The 26,316-nt window shown below is 38.9% G+C and overlaps 1 protein-coding gene across 1 annotated transcript in view; it reads left to right on the top strand.

Moving 5' to 3' along the window:
• Positions 1-26,316, top strand: part of LOC122805310 (rac GTPase-activating protein 1-like) — a 748,681-nt gene that overhangs the window by 235,406 nt on the left and 486,959 nt on the right. Inside the window, exon 5 of the mRNA XM_044075398.1 lies at positions 7,362-7,440. Within this exon, the coding sequence (XP_043931333.1) occupies positions 7,362-7,440 (79 nt within the window). The remainder of the gene's footprint in view (positions 1-7,361; positions 7,441-26,316) is intronic.

Raw genomic sequence — 26,316 nt, 5'->3', positions numbered from 1 at the left:
AGGTGCTGTTGCTGGTTCCAGGGCGAGAATTATGAGTGTATGTTTTGTGGATATTTTGTACCATTGCTAATTGGTCATTGATTAACACCTTCAGTAAATGTTACTGGTTGGACAGTGACTCCAGGAGCTGAGATTCCAAGGCACTTTGTTACAAGATTCACCTCTCTGATTTTTCAGCTTTTATCCTTAATTTGCTTCAGCATTCTACGAGTATTAGTGCTAGTACTTGAGTTTCTTCTCAGCATTTAGTCCATTGCAGAGATTTTGCACTGTCATATAAGATTCATAAATACCAGATCAGTTGACTAGTCAGTGAGACCTCTGCAGTGGATGCAATGCATTGGCTCATTAGTAAGATTTGTACTTCACAGTTCCAGGATATATAATTTAATTTTTTCTAATGGTCCTTCTCTGTTTTCAATTTTAATGTTCTGTCCCTGTCTGTGTGGGTTTTGTGTAGTGTAATATGGTTTTCTCCCACCTTTCACAAACATGTTGCTGAAATGTCTGTAATAAATTGCCCATATATATCAGACCCATAGCTAGAGCAGGGTAACGGAAGTGTTTGCCATGGGTACAAACTCTTAAGGGGGTGGGATCAGCATACTGGCATTCATTCATTTAAACAGCTGGGTCAGTTTTGTAGTTTAAATAAATGGTGCGTACATATTTGTGTTATTAGTTGGCTGCCTCTGTAGCTGTTAAACATGGGTAATGTTTTTTTGCTACAGTTCAGAGCAATTAAAGTCTTTTGGCATCAAACTGGGGGACTGTATGAACTCCCCAGAATACCAATTAAGGTAGCTTCAGCTGTAATGTATTGTATTTCATTTTACTCTTGTGGCTTATTTTGTTAAAAAGGGTTATGGGCTATCAGATATCAACTACATAAGTAAAATTATCCTCCCTCCACTCCCCAGTGCTTGCCCAGCCAAGTTCCCTGTAAGACAAGCAAGTGTGTATTTATGTATCTTTTTATTTTTCCTCCTGTTTTGCAGATTGTTTAGTAAATTGGTGTGAAAGAAACTGCAAGAGGCTGGCATATTTTGCAGACCTAGTATAGCATATTAAGATATGTCATCTGGAGATTTACAATGTTACCAGTATGTAAATGCAACTTAGAAAAAAATAGCTGTGCTTTGGATTGCAGAAGAGGGAACCCTAGCACTTAACCCATTGCAGACGTATCAATCTGAGATCATCCAGTTAATGAGTGAGTCTCTGTTACGTGTCCAAGTACACAGTCTGTCATTTGCCCTTTATGAAGGCCTCCTTTAGTGGGTACTTATTACCCTGCAGCCTTATCCCTAGTGTTAGCTATTTCACACAACCTTCATGTGGATAGCTCTAGAAGTATCAGAACATCCATTTTTTATTTTTTGTTCTTTGATTTTTAAGTGTGATCATTTTGGTTTCATGGAGCTGACCAGATTTTGGAATGATGCACTATTTGGCTCCATCCCTCCAAAAAATTGAAAATATTTTGTGAAGATTAACTTAATAGTACCAGCATTTTAAAAGTAACCATCATTTGGGGCCTTTTCCTAATTATTTTTAACTTTGTCCTTTGCTCCAGAGTTAGAAGTTGCAAGCTATGCCATGGGGCAGAATAAGGAAATATCGGGCAAGGTGCACCCTCCTAGGTTAGGCAAGTGATATGATGGTCTGTGCAGGTGGAAGAGGCAAGCACTTTCATATGCTGGAGAACTAGAGAATTAAGGAGCTGTTGAACAGAAAGGTCTACATGAAAAATTCCCAACTATTACCAACTGGAGATGGCCATTTGAAGATTAACGAATGCATTGAGTACTCCTTTATCTATTAGTTCTTGTGTTAACAATCAGTGAAGCTTGTTATGTGATGATGAGTCATGATGGTTGATACTACTCAAAGAGGATCATGTTTCATAAACATTCTGTAGTCCTGTCAGTTGTAAGGGGAAGTGTTTAGTGCAGTGTACCATGGTTCCTGGGTCCTTCCCCAAAGATATGGATAGTAAAGCAGCTGCTTATGGGAAGTACTACAAGTTAAAACAGATCTCCAATTGGGCAATATCATACTACCATAGAGGCCAAAAAGTGTTGCTTTGGTCTTGTTCCAGTAAGAATGGGGTCATTCCCCCTCTTGTATGTTCATCAGTGTGTCAAAGTCCACTTTGGTTGCAGTTTGGTAGTAAGGGAATATTAAATGGTCTCCACAATGTAAAAAAAAAGTTCTACTGTCACAGGAAGGAAAATGGAAGGGGGGCTTGGTCTTTAGCTTTTTGGAACAACTAATGCAGTTTCTTTGAAAGCTAAGCAAAGCAGGTAATTTTTTTTAAGGTTGTTCCACAACTAGGGTAGGTAACTAGGTATCTGGAATGGATTACTTTACTAGGTAAGAAGCCTTTGAGAACCAAATGTAATGAGATGTGCATACCTTTGCAAAAACAAAGCTCCAACCAAGAAACACCAGAACTCGATTTAATAAATTGCAAATTGAAATAACACAAATGAGTTATTTGCATTTTATTAAATTGAGTTCTGACGTTTTGTTTTTGCTTGGATTTGAAACTGCCTCAATGCCAAGTTTACCGCCATTTTATTCTTCTTTTGTTGGATGTGCATGCCTTTGTCCATGTTTGCAAAATGCTTGTAATATTAACCAGTATGATAGCCATCCACTATCCTAGTCTCTAATAGCGTATTGTATGCACTGAAAGCACAGTATCTGCAGACATTGCACTTTTTTGAGAATTTTGTACATAATGCTAAGAAAGCATACCTCTCAAGTATACCTCATTTGAGTTTGAAGTCCATGTTTCTCACTATTCCACATCAAAACGGTTTGTCACATATCCATGTTAAGAAGTTTTCTAACTCATATCCATGATAAATTAATAATGTTCTTCATCAAAAGAACATTTTATAACCATGATTTAGTTGAAGTTGTTAGAAACTTGTTGGTATGTACTCCATATTCTGTTCAGTTGTTCCAGTGTCCCACATTTTAGGGGTGCGAGGTTGAGACCAATTTTATTTATTTTTATTTACACTTTGTTGACCAGGTTAGTCTCACTAGGCCACTGACATCTTTTTCAGGGGAGATCTGAGGTGGTAACTCATACTTATTAAGGAAATGTGTCCAGGACACCAGGGAGCTTCTACTCTTTTCAAGAAGTTCCATGGGATCATTTACATCCATCCGAGCTATTATCATCTAAGGCAGATGAGGGCCTTGGTTTAATGTCTCATATGAAGGATGGTACGTTGAAGCCTGTACTACCCTTCTTATGCTGCACTGCAGTGTCAGTATTGGAAAATGAATCCAACTACCTGGTGTGGGAATAGAACCCACAACCTTCTGTACCAAAGATGATTGTGTTACTCGTTTAACTACTGAGCCTGACTTGTAAGAACATTTATTAGTATCCTCCATTGTAGTGGAAAATGACTTGTAAAATCTGATGTACAGATTGTTAGTGCCGCAGCCTGTCTTAAAATGTCATGCATGTAATTATCTAGGAGGTTTTAGTACCGCATTGTGAACATCTTTACTCCCAGAGTCAGACAAACACAGCTCGTCATACTTCCCACTAGAACAGACATCCAAACAGGATCATCTTTCACCACCAAGTGTTATCTCCTGATGAGACTAATATTACTGGTGTTCTACCAGATGTCACAAATGATCAGACTTGTGTAGTTTGCCATTCAAGTATGTACACAACAGTGAATATCTCACAAGACATACAAACTATAGCATTAAGAGTTTGTTTCACACTACATTTGGACAGATTTTCTGAACGACCCTCTGTCAAGAACTAATGAAGTAGTTACATTTTCAAATTTAACTTTCCCCAAACTCTTAAATATGGCAATTCCCATAAGAGCTGGAGCTAAACGAAAAAAGCTATACAGAACTTTCAGAACTGCACTATAGCAATTAAAGTTAAGAAATGCAACTATTTGCCTGTCTACAGGCCTGTGCTTTTACATGTACTGAAGTACAAATTATATTCTGTCAGATTTGACTATTTCTGAGTCCCAAAGAAGTGGATCTACATCTAAAACACAGCACCTCATATAGGAGGAAAGCCTGGTTCTGTGGAACAGAGGGATGAAGTCCGGGTTATGACCCAAGTAGCCAAGGCTCAAATTGGCAGCTCCATCACTGAATGATCTGAGCAGTGAGGGGGAGGAGTGAAGGAGCATGACTCACTTACCTACCCCTGCAGGAGAAGGTGGATTGCATAGTCTTGGGGAATGCACTGATATGGCACAATTTCTGAGGGAAAGACCAGGGAACCCACCTCCCAAGCTTCAAAGTTGATGGTCGCAGTGGGGAGTGGGGGTTTGCTCAGATGCATACCTTGTGAAAGTAAGGATCTGCCTAGTGCTGTCAGCCCATTGCATATCCCACCTTCCTAACCGAAACTGAGCATGTGTGTTGTTGTAAGGGTAAAAATAGAAAACTGCTGACTATCTCTTATGACTCCTTAAATGATTCGCCCTCTTGGTTTATTTTAACCTTCCGAGATGAGGGGACAAATGAGTCATTGTTAAGAGGAGGCTTTGTATTGTCAGGTAGCTGGGGCAAACATGCACAAAAGCCACCATTTTGGAGGAAGTGTATCAAATAAGTGTGACTGTATCAAAATGTCTTCCTTACAGTTTACTGCTGCTGCAAAAGGCTTATCACATGTTGAACATTTTGTTAATCTTCTATACATGTGCACCAGTCTTATCTAAGCTCACAAATATTGTTTTCCTTACTGCTCATATTAACTGCTTCCAGTTTTATTCTGCCAGTTTTCTGCAGATGTAGTGTCATTTTATAGATGTGTAGATAACATTTTATTTACATATGTGAACCAGAATTGTTCAGCTGACTAAAGGGGAGAAGTACCAATGACATTACAATGAGAAATGTGTAATATGATTTAAAGCAAACTGTGGATTCAATAAACAGTAAGAAAAATGGAGTAGATATTTTGACTTCGGCAGTGAATAAATAGAAAAAAGTACAGAGCAGATAAAGAACTAGAAGGAACTAACTTGAGTGCTAATGGTAATGTTAACAATAACATGATAGCATGAAACAAATGTGAAGTATTTATATTCTAACAATAGAGAGGATTGAGGCTCTGAGCTGTTAACAGGCTATTCCCTGTTGAGGGTACATGGTTTGATTCCGTCTACCGCCGTTTGCCTACTGTACAAGTCTTGAGCAAGTCACTTCACCAGATGGTGCTCTTGGGCAGCCCCTGGAAAGGGGACACTTGTGTTCAGTTGGACTTGCTCAATTAAAAAAAATTAATGTATGCAGCCATAAATGAATAGATGTTCTAAATGTCTAATTAAACAAAATTAATTTTACCAAAATATACAATAGCTGTAATGTAGCGTGCCATAAATTTAAGCTTGTTACTTGTAGTGGTGACCTTTTAGATAGAGTTTGAAAGTTAATGCATTTTAGGATTTGCCTTGGTCACATAAGAGGTTATTCCATATGAGTATGACCTTCAGTTGTACACTGGCTGTAACATTTGATTTCCACTGAGAATGGATGTTTATCTGAGTCTACAAATTTATGGATAAACTTATGTTGAAGACTGGACAGCAGATGCTTGAGCTCAGACCATCCTGGTTACTGGAGACGCATTGTAATTTGGTCTGGAGTGACGATCAGCAGTGTATTTTTATGTGGTTGTGAACATGTACTAGTTTGCTTAAAACTGGTGACTACAGATTTGCGAGATTGTGTGAGCAGTACAATAAGGAAGGAATAACACATTTCTCAGTAATGAATCCGCATGCATTTGAAGACTGGAAACCTTGCCTCTGTATAAGCCTACTTTGAATGTTTTTATAATTACAGAATAGACATGGTTGTTAAACTTGGTTGACTGTGTAGTATTGTACTTTAGATTTTGGTAGAAATAGCATATTTGATTCCATATCCCACATGTAGGATGTGAAATTTAAGGTCCAGAATGTCTGAAAAATAAACCAATTTTAAGAAAGAAGCAAACAAAGCAAATGTTAACTCACTATTACACCATTAATAAATGTTTGCCTCCCTTCTCTTACCCCATATCCCTGATGCTTGTGTATGCTAACTGATTGCTGTACCTCATCGCAGTGTTGCTGTGTAAGGGTGCCACAGCCTTTGACTTTGCCTACATTTCACCATTCCCACTTGCAGTACCACCAATGTGAGGACTGTGTTTAGTGATGTTGCAATTTCAACAGGCAAGTTGGCAACCTATTGGTTTTACTTTTTTATTTCATAGTACTATTTAGCATGGAGTTGTTAAACAATAGCATGAATTGTTTTATTTGTACTGAGCTTTTAGCTCTACAGAAAGGAGCCATGACTGAGCATCACTGTAAAGGTGTGGTTCTGTTGGTCCAAACTGTTCAGCATACCAAACCAAATGAGCTCCTTTTTGGTGACTTACTGCATCACTCAAAAAGGTACAGAGCTGAAAGACAGAAAGGAGGCAGACCCAAGACAGAAAAGTTCCATCTAAGTTTGCTTATATTTGCTTTAGTAAGTGTACTTTTTTTCCTTTTAACATATTGATTTATGCAATAAGCTCATTTATATACATGACCATACCTTACAGATGAACTTTATTGTGCCATGCAGAGGATAAGAAGCCCTGTACTGCAGACGTCCGCTTCCTCACATCGTGCATAGTGTACAATACAACTCCCTTTAGAAATCTTGGGAATCACAATGCTGAGTCCTGAAAAACTGAAAAAAAACTACAGGATAAGAGTGATTATCAAACATCAGTGCTCTCCTTTAAACTGGTTTATTGCAGGAGACAAGCTCTCCTGCATCCTCATACCCTGTATACTTGTGTATTACAGCTTCAAGATTGCTGTACCGTAGAGAAAATATAATGTACCAAAAATGGCAAGCTCGGGCTTGGTATATGCAAGTCCAGATTTTCAGTAACTTTCTACATTTTGGGACTCTGTATTGGGAGTACTGATATTTTTAATGGTTATCATATTTGCTTTCTGAAGAACTGACGGTCATTTAGTTACTGTTTTCACTTATCTAAAATACTCCTTATTGTAATAAAACTGTTTTGAAAGTTAGGGAACAAGCAGTAACTTTAACTGATGGGACTAGGGTACAGGTTGATGATTATAGTCACATATCTCTATATTATTTTATTTTGTTGTATTTTTGTAACTTTTTATTTACCCAGAATGAACAAACCATAAAATTCCATCAAATAAAATTGCCATAAACGGACTTAATTCACTTTCAGATCTAGTAATGACTGATGTGCTTGTATAGCTGTGTCAATGATTTGTTTTTAATTTACAGTACTTTTAATACAACTTCATCTATTCTTTTAGACTATCTGCAATTGATGAATCAGGTGGTTCTTTTCTATCCCATTCTAATATCAGCTATGACCAGACTGAAGATGATCTGGTAAGTACATCAGATATTTACACAGTAGTGAATATTGTGTTGTCCCATACATTATGACTTGCAAGCCTACCTTGAGGTAATTACATACGTTAGCATATTCATGCTGTGTGGATTTGAGGATTTCATTTTTGAAGAAAAATGCTAGATGCTGAATAACTGCACAAATGACAGCAATGTAGCATGAATGTCTGAATTACTGTCGCAGAACTACACAGAGACAACATATGTCTCTTATTTTATCACTGTGCCCTAAATGCAGATACCATTCATGCAGTAAAAATGCAGAAGTTTATAACTTACTAATTTTACTGGAAATAATGCAGTAAATCTCCATTTCAACTTATGAAAGCTTATACAATTTGGTATTTAAGGAATAAAGCATGGACGCATTTATAGGTTTTGCTGTGTTAATGTACCATGTATGATGAGCTTTGATAACCTAGCCTGTTGCAGATTCCTGATGGATTTGCCTTATCCCAATTTGCATGAAATGTGTTATCAATGCTATTATGATGAACATTTCTAAGACTACAAAGGGACTCACCTTCTTTTATTCATCCAAAGAGGATGCTACTATGCCCTTTTCAGTAGTGGCATATTCGTTGTATTGGGAATAATGCAAAACTTACTTTGAACAGTCTGCTGAGATTTTGTTTGCGTGACCACCTGTTATAGCAAAAACATGGCTCATTTCAGTTGCATAGTTATGATGGGGTGAAGTGAGCAGCTGTCCAGGGTGCAAGCTGTTAGACATGATCCAAGAGATGCCATTCAATCATTAATGTCTGTACTGGGCATTTCTAAATGTCAGCTAGTACAGAAATGAATGTGGCCAGGACTGCAGTACTGAAGCTCTTAAATGTTACCATATGGTGCAAGTTGTAGCAAACCACTTGCTACACTTTTTAAAGCAGAAGCAGTTTTTTTCTCCTCCTTCAAAAACTGGACCTGGCTGGCTTATGAGATTGGGGCTGGTAGCCAGAGTTTTTCTTCTCCTCCTCCTTAGTTTACAGTTGAGGGATACCAGATCGGGGAATATCATAGAGCACTAGGGGAACCACCTATAGCCATGGCCCATTTGGCTTTCAGCAAACAGTTGATAGCTACAGACAGAATCTGAAGAGCACACTATGTAAGTTAGAGCTATAAAGCAAAAAGCATCATCTCCTTTCTCATAAACAATTTGTATTTCCACTCAAATTGACATGGCTTGCACTATAATGGTTACCTATTCATGTACCCCATACTTATTACCGGAGTATATTCTAGCAGAAGCTCTTGTGAGTCCTACATATAGTTCTCCTTCTCCACAAAAACATGTATAATAGTTTGTACTTTCTAGTTGTCATTTGTCTTTAGTCTTGTGTTCTGCATCTCCCCAGTGCATGTAAGCAGTACTCAATGCACAACTAAGTTCTTTGAAAGTTTTGCGCAGAAACTAATAGACAAGACAAGGATAAAGGTCTAGAATAAGTGTTTCTTAGAATAGTTCTTACATTAAGTTATAAGTTAGCACAGTACTCTACATTAATACATATAATCCCTGTCCCTTTAGTCTTTAGGGTTGTTTAAAATAGTGTTAAAATCTAATCCCGCTAGTTATTTTTGTGTTGCATACATAGTATTTATAGTCTAGGACTTTGTAAATGCATTGATTTCATAATATTTCACAAAATAACTCAGCAAGTTTTGGTTATCTTTTTGCATTTTTCATGTTCGTGGAATAGACCATCTGGCCCTCTTTAGCCGCAATCAACATACCTCTCAACTGCTATGATTTATGCACAGTAATATGCGTTTTGCCCTTGGATTTAACCTTTTTCCCCCGGTAGATTTAGTTAATGTCTTTAAAAACAGAGAACTGTTTAAGGGTGGACAGAGCAGTGGTGCAGCCGTAGTATTGTCACCTCACAAAGAGGTTGTCTGGTTCAATTTCCAGATGGGGTGCCTTCTGTGCGGAGTCTGCATGTTCTCCCTATATTTGTGTGGGTTTCTCCAGGTGCTCCGCTTTCCTCCCACATTACAAAGACATGCATCTGGAGCATTTCTCCCTGGGCCTCTGCTGAAAATTGGCTTTGTTTCAAGTCGGATTTTCCCAGTAGACAAATGTTAAATAAATAATAAAATAAAGTATATATTAACTTATATACTTAACTCAACCTATGCAAAGGATTCCTTGTCACTAAATATATGGATTCTACTAACTAAAGACCTTCTATTATGGAAAAATAATGGTGTGCTCTTATTTCTTACATTGTGCTATGCTTTTTAGAATGCAAGTGCTAAGATTTATAGTTCAGAGGTTAAGAAGTATGGATCCAAATACAGACATTAACAATTCCTTAAATTGTAATCTATAATATGCTAGAACTCTTCGGACATGTTGGTCCTACAAGAACATGAAGGTGACCAGTGGAGTCCCATAAGGATCTTTGCCTGGACCTTTGCAATTCAGTATCCACTTCTTGGATTTCCATATATCAAATGAGGATTTGTAGTTAACAAAATTTGTGGTTGATTGTAAACTGGGCATTATAGTCAAGTTTCCCTCTGGCATACAGGCACTACAACAGGAGCTCACACTTCTCAAGAGTAATATATGAAAAATGGGCTCAAACATAACACCAAAAAGTGCAACGTTATCAACTTTGGTAAGCCACCCATAGCTCCAGACTTGCAGAAACATCATATCACTTCAAACTGAGAAGGTTTTGAGATAGCTGAGTACTTGGGTAGACAGCATTACTATGTTTAAAAACCATGTTGCAGTGGTGGGTAGGATATTCTTCTATGTTTTACAGTTCACAACAAAAGGTATTTCTTCTAAATCAAAGGAAGTTCTCACCTCCTTGTATCATGTACTGATTAGGCATATCATAGAGTACAATGCTCCCTTTATTATGTACCTTAAAAATAACACAGCAGACAACTGGAAAGACCCAGAGATTCCTTACTAAAAAGACTAAGCTTAAAAACTGAGTTAGAAGAAGAGACTGGAAGCTATACCTCTTTGAGAAAAAGGGGTTGAGGATGATTGGATGGATATAGTCTTGGGGATGAAATGTGCCTCACACATAGACTACCTGCTCCCTTATGGCCCTAAGAACTCTTATACCATCATAAACTAAAAACAGACCTACTAACACTAGGGCCAGAGATCTAAACCAGTTCTAACATGTCAACAAGAAAAGGTGGTGGGATTAATTTGTCACATAGCATCGACCCCTTCTTGGAAGCAAACTCCCTTTCCAAGTTAAACATTGTGACATACTATCTTTCTTGCAAAGGGTTATAAGGGTTAAGTGTGGGTATTGGTACCTGGAACAAAACTATGATGACTACAGTGGTCGGGTAAACATCTGTGTTGTATGTTGCAACTAACCTGTCCAGATTATATAGCACCAAGCTGAAAATATGAGGAGAACATTCAGTTTTGAGCAAACAATATGGTTTGGGCAAAAGTGAACCTGCTTTCTAGGTAAGAATTTTTATTTTGTATGACATTCATAATCCAATTATAGAATTACAGAAACTGCAAGGCAACTGGACCAGGAGTTCAATAGCACCGTCTTCAGTCCGGAGCATAGGTCTCGCATCCCTTTTCAAGAAGGGACAAGCTAGTCATTCCGGGGATGAATTTATGAATGCCTATCCTATTATCTATATCCCTTTTCAAGGAAGATAGTGCCCACCTCTTCTCCAGAACAAATTTCCTTTCCAAATTAAGCAGTGCAATTCACTGAATGACAAATCCTCTCTCTCCATGTTTAATTAATTTGTCTAAGTAGATTTAGGTTTCTAGTCCTAGTATTTGTAGAACCTTTTGATTTATGAAGGTATAAGATGTGTTCTACTGCTGGATCTTTCATACCCTGATAAATGAGGCGCATATCACATTTGAGGAGTCTATACAATACTGAATTCAGAAATAGAGCTCCATGTCTCTTCTGGTACTTTTTTTTTTTTTTTTTTTAAGCCTTTGATCCTTTTTAGTTAGGAACTTCTGCGGCCGTTCCAGTTGTTTGTGTCTAGTGAGATGCATCCCAAATGGGGCATTATGTTCTGTGGTAGGTCTAATCAGTGCAGAATACAGGTGTTAGGGACTGCTTTTGATCTTGAAGGCATTCCTTATTTTTATAATGAGTTGCACAAGGTAAAACCACTTTCTAACCACTGTTGCAACATGGTGGTCAAATGAGAGGCAGCTATCAACCCAAGCAAGATCTCTCACTATATTCTTAGTTTGAAGTGGTGTATTGTCTATACTGTAAGATGAAGGGGGGATTGTTGACTGAATGTGGCAATGTTGCACTTTTTGGAGATCAATCTCAGTCTGTTTTGTAATACTCCAGTTATTAACAAATATAAACTCATGTTTGAGTACCTGTGTGTTGAAGGCTGACTTGAGGATGATACTCGGGCATCCTTATTTGTGTTTTGGAGATCTAGATGCCAAAAGGAGAGGTCTAGAGACCAATCCGTGGGGCACTCCACTGGACATCTTCATGCCCTTTGAAGAAACACCCACCACCCTTACTGTGTGGGTTCTGTTCTTCAGCCAGTTTACAATACATCTAACTACATAGGGGTCAAGTTGGACCATATTTAGATTGTTTATTATGTTGGGATGAGGATATAGAATGAAAAGCCTTGGCAAGGTCAAGGTACACTGTGCGGACAGTGTGCCCTCTGTTCACTGCCTGTATCACCCTCTCAAAGAAGTTTACCAGAGTCATCAAACAGCATCTTCCCTTGACAAAGCTAAACTGCTAGGGGTTTAAGTCTGATAAGCTTTTTGAAACTGACATTAATCTGGCCTGTTTTAATATGTTCATAGGTTTGCATAAGAGATTTGTCAGGCTGGGTCTATAATTTCTTGTGACATAGCATCAGCACAGCTGTGTGCCATACCTGGGAGCAAACCCAGTTACTAACCTCTGGTTCAATAGATGGTCTGCCAATGCTTGTTTAGTGCTGTTTATTAGGCAGCTGGGAATATTATTAGATCTCATGGAGGAGGTAATGTTTTGCTTTAGAACTTTTAGTAAATGTTCTTTAGCAATAATCGGGGGGGGGGGGGTCAGAGACCTTCAGAGATAGGTGAGGTTTGTATGACTGTCCTCAGTGTGAAGTTTGCATAGAATTTATTTGCTAGTGTGTTGTCAATATCCATCAGATCTGAATGATTGTTTTCATTCTGAATGAGCTCTAAGCAAATGTGTGCACTATTTATTATAGTCTTGATGTAACTAAAGGATTTTTGGTTGTCTTTAGCTTTCGGTGCTAATCTGAGTTCATTGGATATTTGTTTTCCTAATGGCATTTTTCAGTTCCTTTGATCATTTCTTGATGTTATCCTGGGCTTTAGGAATTTTACTTTTGCTACATATTTAAGAAGTTTTGATTTATTCATTCATTCATTCATTCATTCATTCATTCATTCATTCATTCATTCATTTATTTTTCAATGTGTGATTTGTTTATGTTTGAGGACCACTTTACTGGTTTGCTCATAAATTTCCTATTTTGATTTGATCTATTTAGGATAACTAAGTTAATATATTTATCCAGATGAGAATAGAATTTTGTGTGCATAAGCACTTGCTATATCAACATATTTGGTAATATAGCTATATGTGAATTTAAAAACATTGTTACAGAACTTTAGAAAGCATGCATGTTGAATTCAGTTTTATTTGCATTTGAAGGTTTAGAGATTTTCATGGAGAAGGTTACCAGTTTGTGTCAGACTTAACTCGTGAAGATAATACCATGGAAATGGTACATATAGCTGCTATGTCTTAAAGAACCAGGTCAAGAATAGTTAGTCCTCTAGTGGATTCTTTAACAGTTTGGTCCATTGAATTCTTATTTAGTCTAAAATGTTTGGGGCATAATCCTACATTTGACATATAGGTTTCCCATTTAATCCTTGGGTAATTCAAGTCTCCTAGAATGATGGTGTTTCTGTTTATAGGATGATCATCCAGACTACCTATGAATCTAACATGGTTTTCAGGGAAGAGCTTATTTTGTTTCCAGCTGATTTGAGCTAATTATCTCAACCATTGTTAAGGTAATTATTGTATTTACATTGTATATAATGTACATATTATACCAGCATTGATACCAGCTACACTTTTAATATTGAAGAGTATGCTACTAGTCTGAGGTGAGGATTTGCTCTTGAATATTAAATGTGCTTTCTCTGAGCTGAATCACAGATCACAATTCAGTCAGTTCTGAAATACAAGAAATTAAGTTCAGATTTAGTAGTTTGTTTGAGGTGTCAGATAAAGATAGGGCTGAGTCCTTAGCTTACTAATATAGAGCTTATTACAGTATTTCTGCCCATCATTAACATCAAAGGGAAAGAGTAATAGCCTTGGGATCAACCCAATCCTTGTGGTATGCCTTTTTAGATGGTTTTAGTGCACATAATAAAGCTTCCTTTTAACTTGTCTTCCTTCTGGGTAATTGTAAAAACAGTTGACCTCATTTCCTGAGATTCCACAAATGGTTACCATAGTGCATGAACACAATGGATAAATCTCTGCACATTCATGTGTAAGGAGTTCAGGATGGTCCATAGTCTGAGGGCTTTTGCAAGCTGAAAAATGGCACAGTATCGTCAGAGGTCAGTTGGATATTTTAATATAGTCAAACATGTTCAGCAGTGCTTTTCTTGGCCCCATATCCTATTTAGAAGCCATATATAAGGCCAGAGACTAAGGAGATGTTTGAATAGTAGTTTGTGGGACTACCACAGTAGTTGTCTTGGTCAGATAGCTTTGCAGTCTAATGGGACTAAAGTTAGTCAGATTACTAGACCCATCTTTGTGCACAAGGATTATTAATGCTAATTCTCTTCAAGCAGGAAGCCTTCAATGTCTTACTTTAAGGGACCTCCAGAAGTAGAACTTATGAACATCCTTATGTTGTCTTCTGGCTTTTCATTAAATATCAAGTAGCCACCCCATACATTTTATGGCCCCCACCTGGAGGGAAGGGGTCTATTTGCAAAAAAAAAAGCTATGAATGCACAAATAGTTGTACAATGGATAAAACTTTTCTAGAAGCTAAAGAAAAGTCTGTTTAACTGGCTATTACCTACACTTCCAGGTCTATATTAGAACATCGAAGTTTCAAAACTTTGAATGTTCAAATATCGACCCCTATTCAGCGAAAGCTGAAAATATCGAAGTAACAGTAAACTAAATTTTTTCCTAGGGAAAGAATTTGGTTGTCAGTTTCTGTTGCTTCGGTATTTTCAGCACTGTGGTGGAAAGTTACGGTTCAGGTTCAGGTAAGTGTGCGATTGAGTGCGGGTTAGGTGAGTTAGGGTTAGGGCATGAGTTAGGTATGTGTGCGATTGTGTGGACGTAAGGGTTAGGTGAGTTAGGGTTAGGTATGTGTGCGATTGTGTGGATGTGAGGGTTAGGGCGGGTTAGGTGAGTTAGGGTTAGGGCGCGGGTGAAGTGAGTGTGCGATAGTGACGGATCATAGGATTAGGGTTTGGGTTAAGGTAAGTGGATAGTTAGTGGTGTGTGTATAGTTTAGTGTAGGGTTAGGTGTAAGATTTTAGGTGTATGTGTGTGGATTGCTGTTTGTTTGGTGTGCTTGTGTTGTGTGTATGTGTTTTGGAACAGCAAATTTTTTCCCTTGGAAAAATTCGCTGTTCTGTATGTTTGATGTTTTTAGCTTTCGCTGAATAGGGGTCGATATTGGAACACTCGAAGTTTTGAAACTTCGATGTTCTAATATAGACCTTACACTTCCAGTGTGCTGCATGTGGATGGCAAGGCCACGGCCAGGTATTCTTATTAGGGTGAGAGGAAATGCATTATGGGTTGTATATTTCATCAAAATATGCTTGTAAATGACAGGATAACCATTCAAATAGAAGTAGTGCCCCAAAATACACTGAACTAGGATTAGCCTGAGAAATGGGGAAGTCTGTCAAGCTTTTTGACAGATGGTTGGTGCTTTCGGCATGTTGCAGTATTAGTATGGCAGTAGAGTGCTAGATGATTAGAGTATAAATGAGGTGAGGGGAGGGAGCATGTGTGGATCTAGGGGTAATGCCACAGGAGAGAGCATGCAGTGAGAAAATGGATCTATCTGAGTAGTTTAGTGGAAAGCAGTTCATTGTTTTTGGACAATGTAGAAGGGGAATAAAGAAAACCCAACAATAGCAGAGTGGAACAAGGAAATATTGGGTGTGATTTAAAATAAAAAGTAAATGTAGACCTGGCTAGTCCTTTAATTCACAAACTGAAGCTAAACAAGGTAGTTGGACAAAGCAGAGGAGATTGTAAAATAAAGGGAGAAAGATCACAGTACGTAGCTGGAATTTAGAGATCCTAACTTTTGATAAGAGAGCCGAAATCTTTGTTTCAGAGAACATTAGGCCAGAGTTATTGTGCACACTGCAGAAAGTACAAAGGTAGATGTACAGAGACTGGAAAAGAATCACTGTACTGTGTGTGTGTGTGTGTGTGTGTGTGTGTGTGTGTGTGTGTGTGTGTGTGTAGGTGAAATTAATACCAAAATAAATAGCCATTTACAATTCATTAGTACTATATATGTGATTACTATAGCTTAAAGTAGCTTCCGTGTAAATGCAGGGAATATTGCAAAAATCTAAAGGAACACTGCAATACTTGGTAAAAGTTCATAAGACTGAATATTCAAGTGAATGAAAGTATTATGATCATTGTTTACATTTTAGCAGGTTAGTGCATTATACATAACTTGTAGATATAAACGGTTTAAAGTAGTCTGTACCAAACTCTTAGAATCGCTGATGTTCTTCATTCCACATTGCTGCAGTCCTAACTATTGGGTAGTCCGCTGTCCAGTCGGCCCGAATACCAAAGTATATGGCTGACGTCGGTCAAGGTGCATTAGACTGACGTCAGTACGTCAGGGTACTAATGCGCATGACCGACGTCATATCCTCAGTCTTTTTTGCCGCATGGTCCGATGCAGAAGCAGTTTTGCGAGTGCAGGTTGGCGTTCTGAAAGTTTCTGAAGTCAGAGTTTCAGACCGAATCAAAGTTGGCTAAGTACCCGTTGGGAATATTTTGGTTTTTTCTTGCCTCAGTATTTAACCGGATGTCAGAAAAAGTGAATAACTGTATTTCTTGTGGGAAACAGATACCTCATAGGGATTACCATACTTTGTGTATACCTTGTTTAGGGCCTGAGCACGACGTTGTTGGATGCCGCTCTTGTGCTAGATTTAACAAACGCACTATTAAGAGAAGGTTAGACTGTGCCAGGTTAGTTTTTGGGAAGCGTTGTAATTATAAAATGCCGTCGGATGCTCCGACGCCCGCTTCGGCCAAAAAGCGCAAGGATAAAGCAGCAAAGCCTAGAGTGGAGGAACCGACAGTCCCGGACGTCGGTTCTTTAGAAGGCTCAGTGGAGCCGGAGGTTTTGCCAGGAGTTTCTTTGGAGTCTCAGGGAGAGACTTTACTGTTACAGGATGTGTCCTCTCAGGAAGTAGGCCAGGCTGAAGGGGCTTCTCAGGTGGCTGTTCTTCCCTCCCTTCCTAAGGTGGTTAGGGCCTCCCCTTCTGTTTCCAAGGCTTCCTTAAGAGGCAGGCCTAGTTTAGCTTCAGTGGGGGTTTCTCCGAGTGTTTCAGGGTCTTTGTCTAAGAAGCATATGCTAAAAATGGCAGAGGATTTGATTACTATCATTAGAGGTTCTATGCCCCCTCCTGATAAGAGGCCTTGGGTGGAACCTGAGTTTGAGAGTTTTGAGCAATGTTCGGAGGCTTCTGAGTCTTCGGCTGAAGACTTGCAGGAGTATCCTCCTTATTCTGATTCTGATGTGGATGATTCTACTCCTTCAGCTTCGCCTCCTGAGGATTTTTCATTCTCAGAGACTCTGCATTCCATGAGGGAGCATTTTAAATGGGAAGGTCAAGATTTCTCTGATTCCAGGAAGAGGCTTAGGGAATTCTTGTTTTACCCCAGCATAGGCCTTTAGCTATACCTCCTGTTCTGAATGTGGTAGAAGATGTTTTTGCAGAGGCTTCACTGAATCCTGATTCTTTGCCTCCTGCCCCAGTTAAACCGGATAGGTACTATAGGGTGCCTGAGGCTCATAAGTATCTTTTTAAGAGTCCTAGGGCAGACCCAGAAACTGTCTCTCAGGGGCCTAAAGGTGTGAAGGCTTCTGTTGTTAAAAATCCTGTTCCTCCTGATAAAGAGGCAAGGGCTTTGGATAGATGGGGAAAGAAAGTGTATACTTCTTCCACTTTAGCCATGAGGGCATTGAATTGTCAGTTTCACATGTTAAAATATCAGAATTATCTCCTTTCACAATTGAAGTCTAAGGTGGATGCTCTGGCTGAAGGTATTGAGTGTAAAGAGTTGCAGGATTTAGTTCATGTCTCTGAACAGGTGGGAAAGCATTCCTTGCAGTGTGGTTTTGATGCTGTGCAGGCCTCCTCGAGGGTGGCTGCCACTGGTTCTGTTCTTCGTAGGCACGCCTGGTTGAGAGATCAGAATTTAGCTGAGCATGTTAAGACAAGGATTTTGGATGCTCCTTTACAGTCTGATGTGTTGTTTGGTTCGCCTGTGGAAGCAGTTTTAAAGAAAATGGAGGACAAGGCTAAGTCTATGCAAACTGTTAAGGATTTTTGCAGGTGCAGCCTCCAAAGTTTAGTAGAAATTGGCCTACTAAGGGATGGACATATCCTGCTTACGATTCCCAGTCTAGGGGTAGGTCTAGACGTGGTAGGGGCAGAGCTCAAGGTTCTTTTAGGCCTAGAACAGGAGTTCACCTGCTCAGACTTCTGGTGAGGGTAGGGGTCAGTCCTTTCGTAAACAGACCCAATGACCTGCCTTTTCAGCTGCCAGTACATTCTCGCCTGGCAGCACCTTTGGGAGGAAGGCTGTCTCTTTTCAAAGAAAATTGGGATTTAATTACCCAAGACAGATGGGTTCTGGATATCATTCACCACGGTTACAGGTTTTATTTCCATACCTTGCCTCCTTTCAAAGGCATGCCAGACATTCCTCCTCTACAAAGACAAGAGGCTCACAAGCAAATTTCTCTGTTGCTCCAAATAGGGGCCATTCAGCCAGTTCCTGTGCCAGAAAGGGGCCTAGGATTTTATTCTCGCCTGTTCCTAGTACCAAAGAAGGGGAACACGTGGAGACCAATTTTGGATTTATCTATCCTCAACACTTATCTGGACATTCCCAAGTTCAAAATGTTGACGTTACAACAGCTTTTACCCCTGCTGGGCAAAGATCACTGGATGGTAACTTTAGATCTCAAGGAAGCTTACCTTCATGTGCCTATCAGACTAAGTTGCAGGAAGTATCTGCATTTTCGAGCTGGAAATTTTCATTATCAGTTCTCTGCATTGCCCTTTGGCTTATCTACTGCGCCCAGAGTATTCACAAAGGTTCTGGCTCCAGTGATAGCTTACTTCAGACTAAAAGGAATTCAAATCTATCCTTACTTGGACGACTGCCTGATTCTGGCTCAAGAAAAGGAAGTCCTTTTACAGCATTTGGAATATGTGATAGCAGTGCTAAGATGCCTAGGGTATTCTGTGAACGAAATAAAGTCCAGTCTAGTACCCTCTCAAGACATGTGCTTTCTGGGTGTGAGACTGAATACAGCAGCCCAGATGGCCTTTTTAACCCCAGACAAACAAAAGAATCTTTCCAGTTACTTCCATCACCTATCTCTTCAGTCCGGGCTGACTGCAAGGACAGTCCTTCAAGCCTTAGGGTTCATGGCATCTTGTATTCTGGTGCTTCCCAATGCCAAACTGCATATGAGGAAGCTGCAATGGTATCTCAAAAATGTATGGACACAGCACTGCCAGGATTTGGACAGTGTCATTCAAATAATACCTTGCATTCAAGAGGAATTTTTGTGGTGGGCTCAGGAATGTCACCTAAACAAGGGACTCTCTGTGACCCGGCCAGAGGCGAGTCAGATTCTAACGACAGATGCCTCAGACATTGCTTGGGGAGCTCATCTAAATGGAAAGTGGATACAAGACAAGTGGCCTGCCAGACTACAGCATCTACATATCAACATGAAAGAGATGTTAGCAGTCCAGTTTGCATTAATGGCTTTCAAGAAGTTACTTATTCCAGGGCAGGTGTTGATTCTAACAGACAACACAACTGTCATGTGGTACATCAACAAACAAGGGGAACACATTCTTACCCGTTGTGCAGGCAAGCAATGATTTTATGGGAGACTGCGCTCAGCTTGCAACTAACTCTTCAGGCAAGGTTTCTGCCAGGAGCACAGAACTCCTTAGCAGATGTGTTAAGCAGACAAATCATGGATCCCCACGAGTGGAAACTGGATCTTCATGTATTTCGAAAATTGACAGTGTCATGGGGAACTCCAGACATAGATCTGTTCACTTCTCCACTAAACCACCAGCTGCCAAAGTTTTGCACAAAGAGGTTTCATCACACAGCTTGGAAAGTGGATGCTCTTTCTTTCAGTTGGAAAAATCTTCATGTGTATGCCTTTCCACCTCTGCCTCTTCTCCCAAAGGTGCTCCTAAAGGTCAGACAAGACAAGCCAAGGATGATTTTAATAGCTCCAGATTGGCCTCGGCAACACTGGTACCCATTACTGAGGAGTCTGGTAAGGAAGCCTCCATGGCCTTTACCTGTGATTCCACACCTGTTGTCTCAGAGGGACGGTCACCTGCTCAATGTCAAGCTCCACTCTCTTCATCTAACAGCCTGGCATATTCTGTTTTGAAACACAGCAGGTCTCAACTTCCTCAACAAGTTTTAAATGTGATTATGGAAGCCAGAAGACCTAGTACAAGGAAGGTGTACGCAGAAAAATGGAAGAGATTTTTATTTTGGAGTGCAGCAAACAATTTGGAGATTTCTGAGCCTAATTTGAATGCGGCTCTTCAATATCTTACTGAGTTATTGGACAAAGGTTTGTCTTTCTCTTCCATTAAGATTCATGCTGCAGCAATTTCAGCTCACTATGATTGTGATCCACCATTGTTTTCGCATCCTTTGTTCAAGCAATTTCTTAGGGGGGCAAAGAATTTAAGACCCCCACGTAGAGCTCCTACTCCTGCTTGGGATCTCAATTTTGTGTTGGAGAAACTTACTCTACAACCTTTTGAGCCTGCGGCTACTGCTGACTTGAAATACTTGTCATGGAAGACTGCTTTTTTGTTGGCCATTACTTCTGCAAGAAGGGTTTCTGAGTTGCAGGCCCTTATGGCGGTTGAGCCTTTTTTGATTTTTCATAAGGATAGGGTATCATTACGTACTAATCCATCCTTTATGCCTAAGGTGGTTTCTAGTGTGGCTTTAAACCAAACTATTCATTTGCCTACTTTTTATGCAGATCCTCAAAATACAGGGGAAAAGATTTTGCATACTTTAGATGTACACAGGCAATTGCGTTATTATTTAAGCAGGACTAAGGATTTTAGGCAGTCTCAGCAGTTGTTTGTTTCTTTTGCTTTGAGTTCACAGGGCAAGCCTGTGTCAAAACAAACTATTTCTAGGTGGATTGGATTTTGCATTGCATTTTGTTATTCCCATCATGGCAAGGAGATTCCAGCTGGGATTAGGCCTCATTCCACTAGGGCTACTGCCACTTCAACTGCATTTCTAAGGGGTGGCAACTAAGGATATTTTGGAGGCAGCTACTTGGAGTTCAGTGCATACTTTCTCTAAGCATTATCACCTTCCTCTCTACTCTAAGTCTAGGGCTGGTTTTGCCACAGCTATTTTGCAAGGCATGTTGTCAGCTCCTATTTCCTTATGATTTGCCAGCCTCCCTTACCTCTGCTTTGGGATTCTACCCAATAGTTAGGACTGCAGCAATGTGGAATGAAGAACATAGTACAGTTTTGTACCTACCATAAATGTAGATGTTCGAGGATCCACATTGCTGCAGTCCAATTTACCCTCCCTCCTTCCCCTCTGTGTTTAGGGGTGGTTGTGTAGGTGAGGTTATGTTCTGGTACTTTTGTATATATTGTACATATTTTTGGTGCAGGTATGTTTGCAGTTTTTGGTATTGGCCTTGTCTTTTTAGGGTCTTCTGACATCTGGGGCAAGAAAAGACTGAGGATATGACGTCGGTCATGCGCATTAGTACCCTGACGTACTGACGTCAGTCTAATGCGCCTTGACCGACGTCAGCCATATACTTTGGTATTCGGGCCGACTGGACAGCGGACTACCCAATAGTTAGGACTGCAGCAATGTGGATCCTCGAACATCTACATTTATGGTAGGTACAAAACTGTACTTTTTTTGAGAAGTAGTAAGATAATGAGCTCAAAATTAGAATGTTTTTTTTATTTAAATATTTACATTTCTTTGTTAAAGCACTAAGTCATAGAAAATTACTTTTTCATATTTTCACCAGGAAGCTGTCATTTTTTTTTTTTTTTTTACTGAGCTTCTGAACCTTCCCCACAAGAAAATGTAGTTCCATAGAAAAAGTACAAGTACTGAAATTACACAGCTGTACATAGTTTTATTTGCCAGAGGTGAATTAGTAGGCGTTATCTCAGTATTCTTGTCTGACCTAGCTGTGTATGTCAGTATGTTGCAGTCTATACATTGCTAATAATTTCTATCAAGGCTAAGGATCACAGATGGCACTATCTCAAAAAACTACTCTGAAGCAAGAAAACTAAAATTAGAATGAGTAGGACTGGACCTTCTAAGCTAACTTAAGGCTGCCAAGACAGGTGCATCCATTCAAAAGCATAATACTTTAATAGGCAATTGATATGGAATGGAAAAAAGTCAAGGAAGGAAGGTGGGTCTTCGGCCAGTTCCACACAAGTGAATGTGCCATTATATTTGTTAGTTCATATGGCTAAAATTTCAGTTTTGTACTTTCCTTTACACAGTTGTTCCTTATAACTAATAATGTATGACAACGCAAGAGAATCTTATGGGTGGTGACTTCGGTCTGTTTTTACATGCGTGTTGCAAGGTATCAGAGATACCTCTCCACCCACTGCCAAAAAAAAAAAAAAGGTGAAAGTGATAAAACTGAGGAATCTCTGTGAGTATTACATTCTCAAGAAAGCAGGCAGCAGATTAAACTTTGAATCCATATTATTTGCATCTTTGTCAAATCATCAGATGTGACCACGTAGTTGGACATTGAAGGAATCTTGCTCATCATCACTAGTTTGGGGAGGATGTACTGTTAACTACAGTTGCTAATATAAACACATGCATTGAAAAATGGCTGTTTTCCGGGCATCAGGAACTAACACTGCAGAAAGGCTGAGGTTGAACAGTTTAAGTAGAGGCTCAGACAGTGTATATTTAGCACTGATGTGAATGCATCCTGCTGTGTTGTCCAGTCCCATGAAAGTGTTCTTTCTAGCCATTGGCAGGTATTATGAAACTTGTGCCAAGCTGGTTTCAAGGGAAACTAGACTCTCAGGGGTATTGGAGGCACCAGTGAGGGTATAAGGAGTAAAGTTAACATTAAATATGTCTGCTTATATATTAGCTATATCCTTGAGGTCAGAATAGATGGTGATGTTATGGATTGTTGAACAGTGTTCCATAATTTTCTGGCATAACTGAAGAAAGGTTTGTAGTTTCCTTGGAATCTATAGAATCCTTAAGTTCATACTCTGATTTACATGTTCTAATAGTGCTGTTAAGTTCCTTGTTGGCATGTTTCAGTATAGTCTTGAAGTAGGGACATGGGGATTTCTTGCATTTTTTAATTGTTTTTCCTTTTATTGTACAGTTTATTAATACAAGAGTTCCACCAGAGAAGTTTATTCTTGAATTTACCATTATAATTAGAGTGGATGTTACTGACTCTTCTATGCAGTGTTTTGCTGGTAAAAGTTGGAAGTGAATGTGGCAACCCTCTCTGTGTCCACTTGCAAAGGATTGTTGGGAATTTCTCATAGGTCTTCTGCAAGCTGAAGTAGGTTTGCCTTGGAGAAGCCCCTAATGATGGCCTTATTTGGTGTTGGGGTGGTGCCACTAGGCCCGGTAGAAAATATGACTGATATGTGATCCAATTTAATCAGTAATGAGGAGTTGCATGCTGGAGTGTAGACAAACTTGGAATACCGAAACAGGTAACTGCTTGCTGGAGTATAGCCAGGGACTAGCTTGGTAGGACTAGGACAAGGATATTGTAGCTTCTTGGAGGTAGTTTTACAATTTTCTCTAGATGGTATTAGTGAAGCCTAAAAAATGCTGAGTATAACTATTTTTAGATATACGAGTGTGTGATTCAGTGCTTAAGCAATTGAAGTTCTCTAGTACAAAGATATTTTGTTCATTATTTAACATCTCAATGGTGTTTAGGTAATTCCTATGATCTTGGATGGACAATGATGGGGATCTGTAGCTAGCGATGAAATAGATTTGTTAAGGGTAATTTGTATCTCCTGGAGCTCCAAGTAGGGTTGTGATAATTTGATGTGAAGTATGAACATGAATTTTAAACATAAATATCTGTATAAAAAGTCTGTCAGTTACAGCAGACATGCCATTCAGTCATAACCATCATGGACTCTTCAACCACTTATATACGCCATTATAGAATTATCAGTTGTGACTTAGGCAAACTTACATTTATGTAAAAGTAATCAAATCATATTAACAAGTTAATGTTTACAAAAATTATACATCACATATATTGAGGTATAGCTTGTATTCTAAAGAACATTAGATAAATTATTCAATCCTTGCCTTCTCTTAAACCGCATTCCTCCGACAATATATTTTTTCTGCATGTATTGTTTCCTCAATTTTCATTTTTATGTAATTTACTCCCAGCCTTTTCTAAAGACCCCCACTTCCTGTTGTTTTATCTCTATTACAATATTCACTACTTCAGGTATAGTTGGTTTATATTTTGATTTCCATTTTCTAATAATTGTTTTTTTGGCAGCCACCAGAATTGAACTTAAAAAGGCCTTACTGTGTCTAAGCTATCCAGATCTTTTATCTGAACTCAATAAAACAATTTCATTAGTTACATTCATTTGCTTGCCCAGTGTTCCTCAGAGTGCTTTGTAGGGGAATGTAAGTCTGCCAACTTATTATTAAACTCCCAAAATATATGTTCCCATTTGCCTCTTTCTTCCCCATCACACTTCCAACATTTGCTGTCTACCTGAGGAAATACATTTTGGAGTCTGCTTTTGGTATAAAAGTATCTATGCATACACTTCCAGGTAAAAATTCTCAATCCTCTAGACTTGTTGCATATGTAGGATCCATACATATGTACTATCAATGTTTCTTTTTGAATCGCATAGCTAGCCTCTCTTCCTAATCTTTTCTGACTTTTTCTGATTGATTCATAAAGTTATCATGCAATATTTTGTATGCCCTGCTAATCCTCCTTTTTTAACCACTGCTTCTCTTCTGGATCCAATTGAAAACTCAAGCACTGCATGTCTTCATTTAGGATTCCCCTATTATACTCTGATATCAATCCCGATAGGGAAGGCAATCGCTAACATACAATCCAAATCTCTTTTTGGCCTCTTTCCATTCTGTTGCCTTTCCTTCTCTTATTATTTTTTCCTAATATCTTGATTCCTTTGGTAGCTTCCTTTTGTAAATTTCAGCCCACTCTTATCTATTCTCTGTACCCTTAATTACAATTATTCCTATTGGTCAAATCTTCTTTCTCCATTCCCATGTTGGTTTAGTTGTTAGTGTACTTTCTGCTACTTTAGGAATATAATATGCTGTATGACTTAAGGATGTGCATCCAAAATCACAGTCTTTCCTTATTTCTTGTTACCCCCTTCTTCATCATACCTTTCCACTTTGAATTTTAGCTTTCAGCTTGTGTTATGTACAAGAGCCTTAATTGTGTAGCTGTAAAATATTCCTTCAAATCAGGTAATCCTAAACCTCCTTGTTCTGTTGGGAGGATCGGCTTATCCCACTTGACTCTTGTCTTCTTCCCTTCCAAATAAAATTCTTCAACTCTTTATTTATTACTAGAAAACATTTTATTGCTTGTATCTTGCTAGCCATATCCATAGGTAGGAGCTTCCAGTTTCTCAGTTTTTTATTATATTTTGCTTAGTCCCTTCTTGCTTATCCTTGGCTGCCAAAACTGAATATTTTTTTAATCTATATTCCTAAATACTTCTTTTTATCTTGTCCCCATAAATATGGATATTTTGGACCAGTTCATGTGTGGGTACATTGTTTATAGCTATAGTCTTTGTTTTATCTTCTTTAATTTTATATTCCAAATAACTGAAACTGTCTTGGAATATTCCATAACACCAACATGTCCTTTTCAGGTTTCATCAAGTATAAAATATCAGCTGCAAATAAAGCCAACTTTTCTTGAACACTATGGCAGTTATTTCTTTGAATTGATGAGCCTGTTATTTTCTTTGCCTGTAGTTCTAAATATAACAGAAATAACAAAGAGGAAAGAGGAAACCTCTGACTGGTTCCTCTGTTCAGACACAGTTTATCGGAAAGGAACTCTCTCACCTTGATTTCTGCCTCGAATCCCTCATATATCATCTAGTTAACCATATTATTGTATCAGGAAATGCAAATGCTTCCATTGCCCTACTCCTAAAATCCCAGCTTACTCAGAGTTGTTGAATGCTTTCTCTGCATCAAGACCCACTAATAACAGTGGTGTTTTCTTACATTCTGTTTCCTACTGGATCATCATTGTTCTGTTAATGTTGTTGTATGTTTGCCTCCCTCCACCAAACCATATTGGTCCATATCTGTCAATTTTGACATCACCTTTGCCATTCATTTAGCCATTATAGGCATAAACCCTTCATAATCATGGTTTAGAATTGAAATGGGCCTATATGAAGCTGTATCAGATGGGTCTATACTGTCTTTA

The sequence above is a fragment of the Protopterus annectens genome, chromosome 6.part1 (assembly GCF_019279795.1).
Source record: "Protopterus annectens isolate FY-2018-M chromosome 6.part1, PAN1.0, whole genome shotgun sequence".
Lineage (NCBI taxonomy): Eukaryota > Metazoa > Chordata > Ceratodontiformes > Protopteridae > Protopterus > Protopterus annectens.
This window is presented reverse-complemented; position numbering and strand designations above follow the sequence as displayed.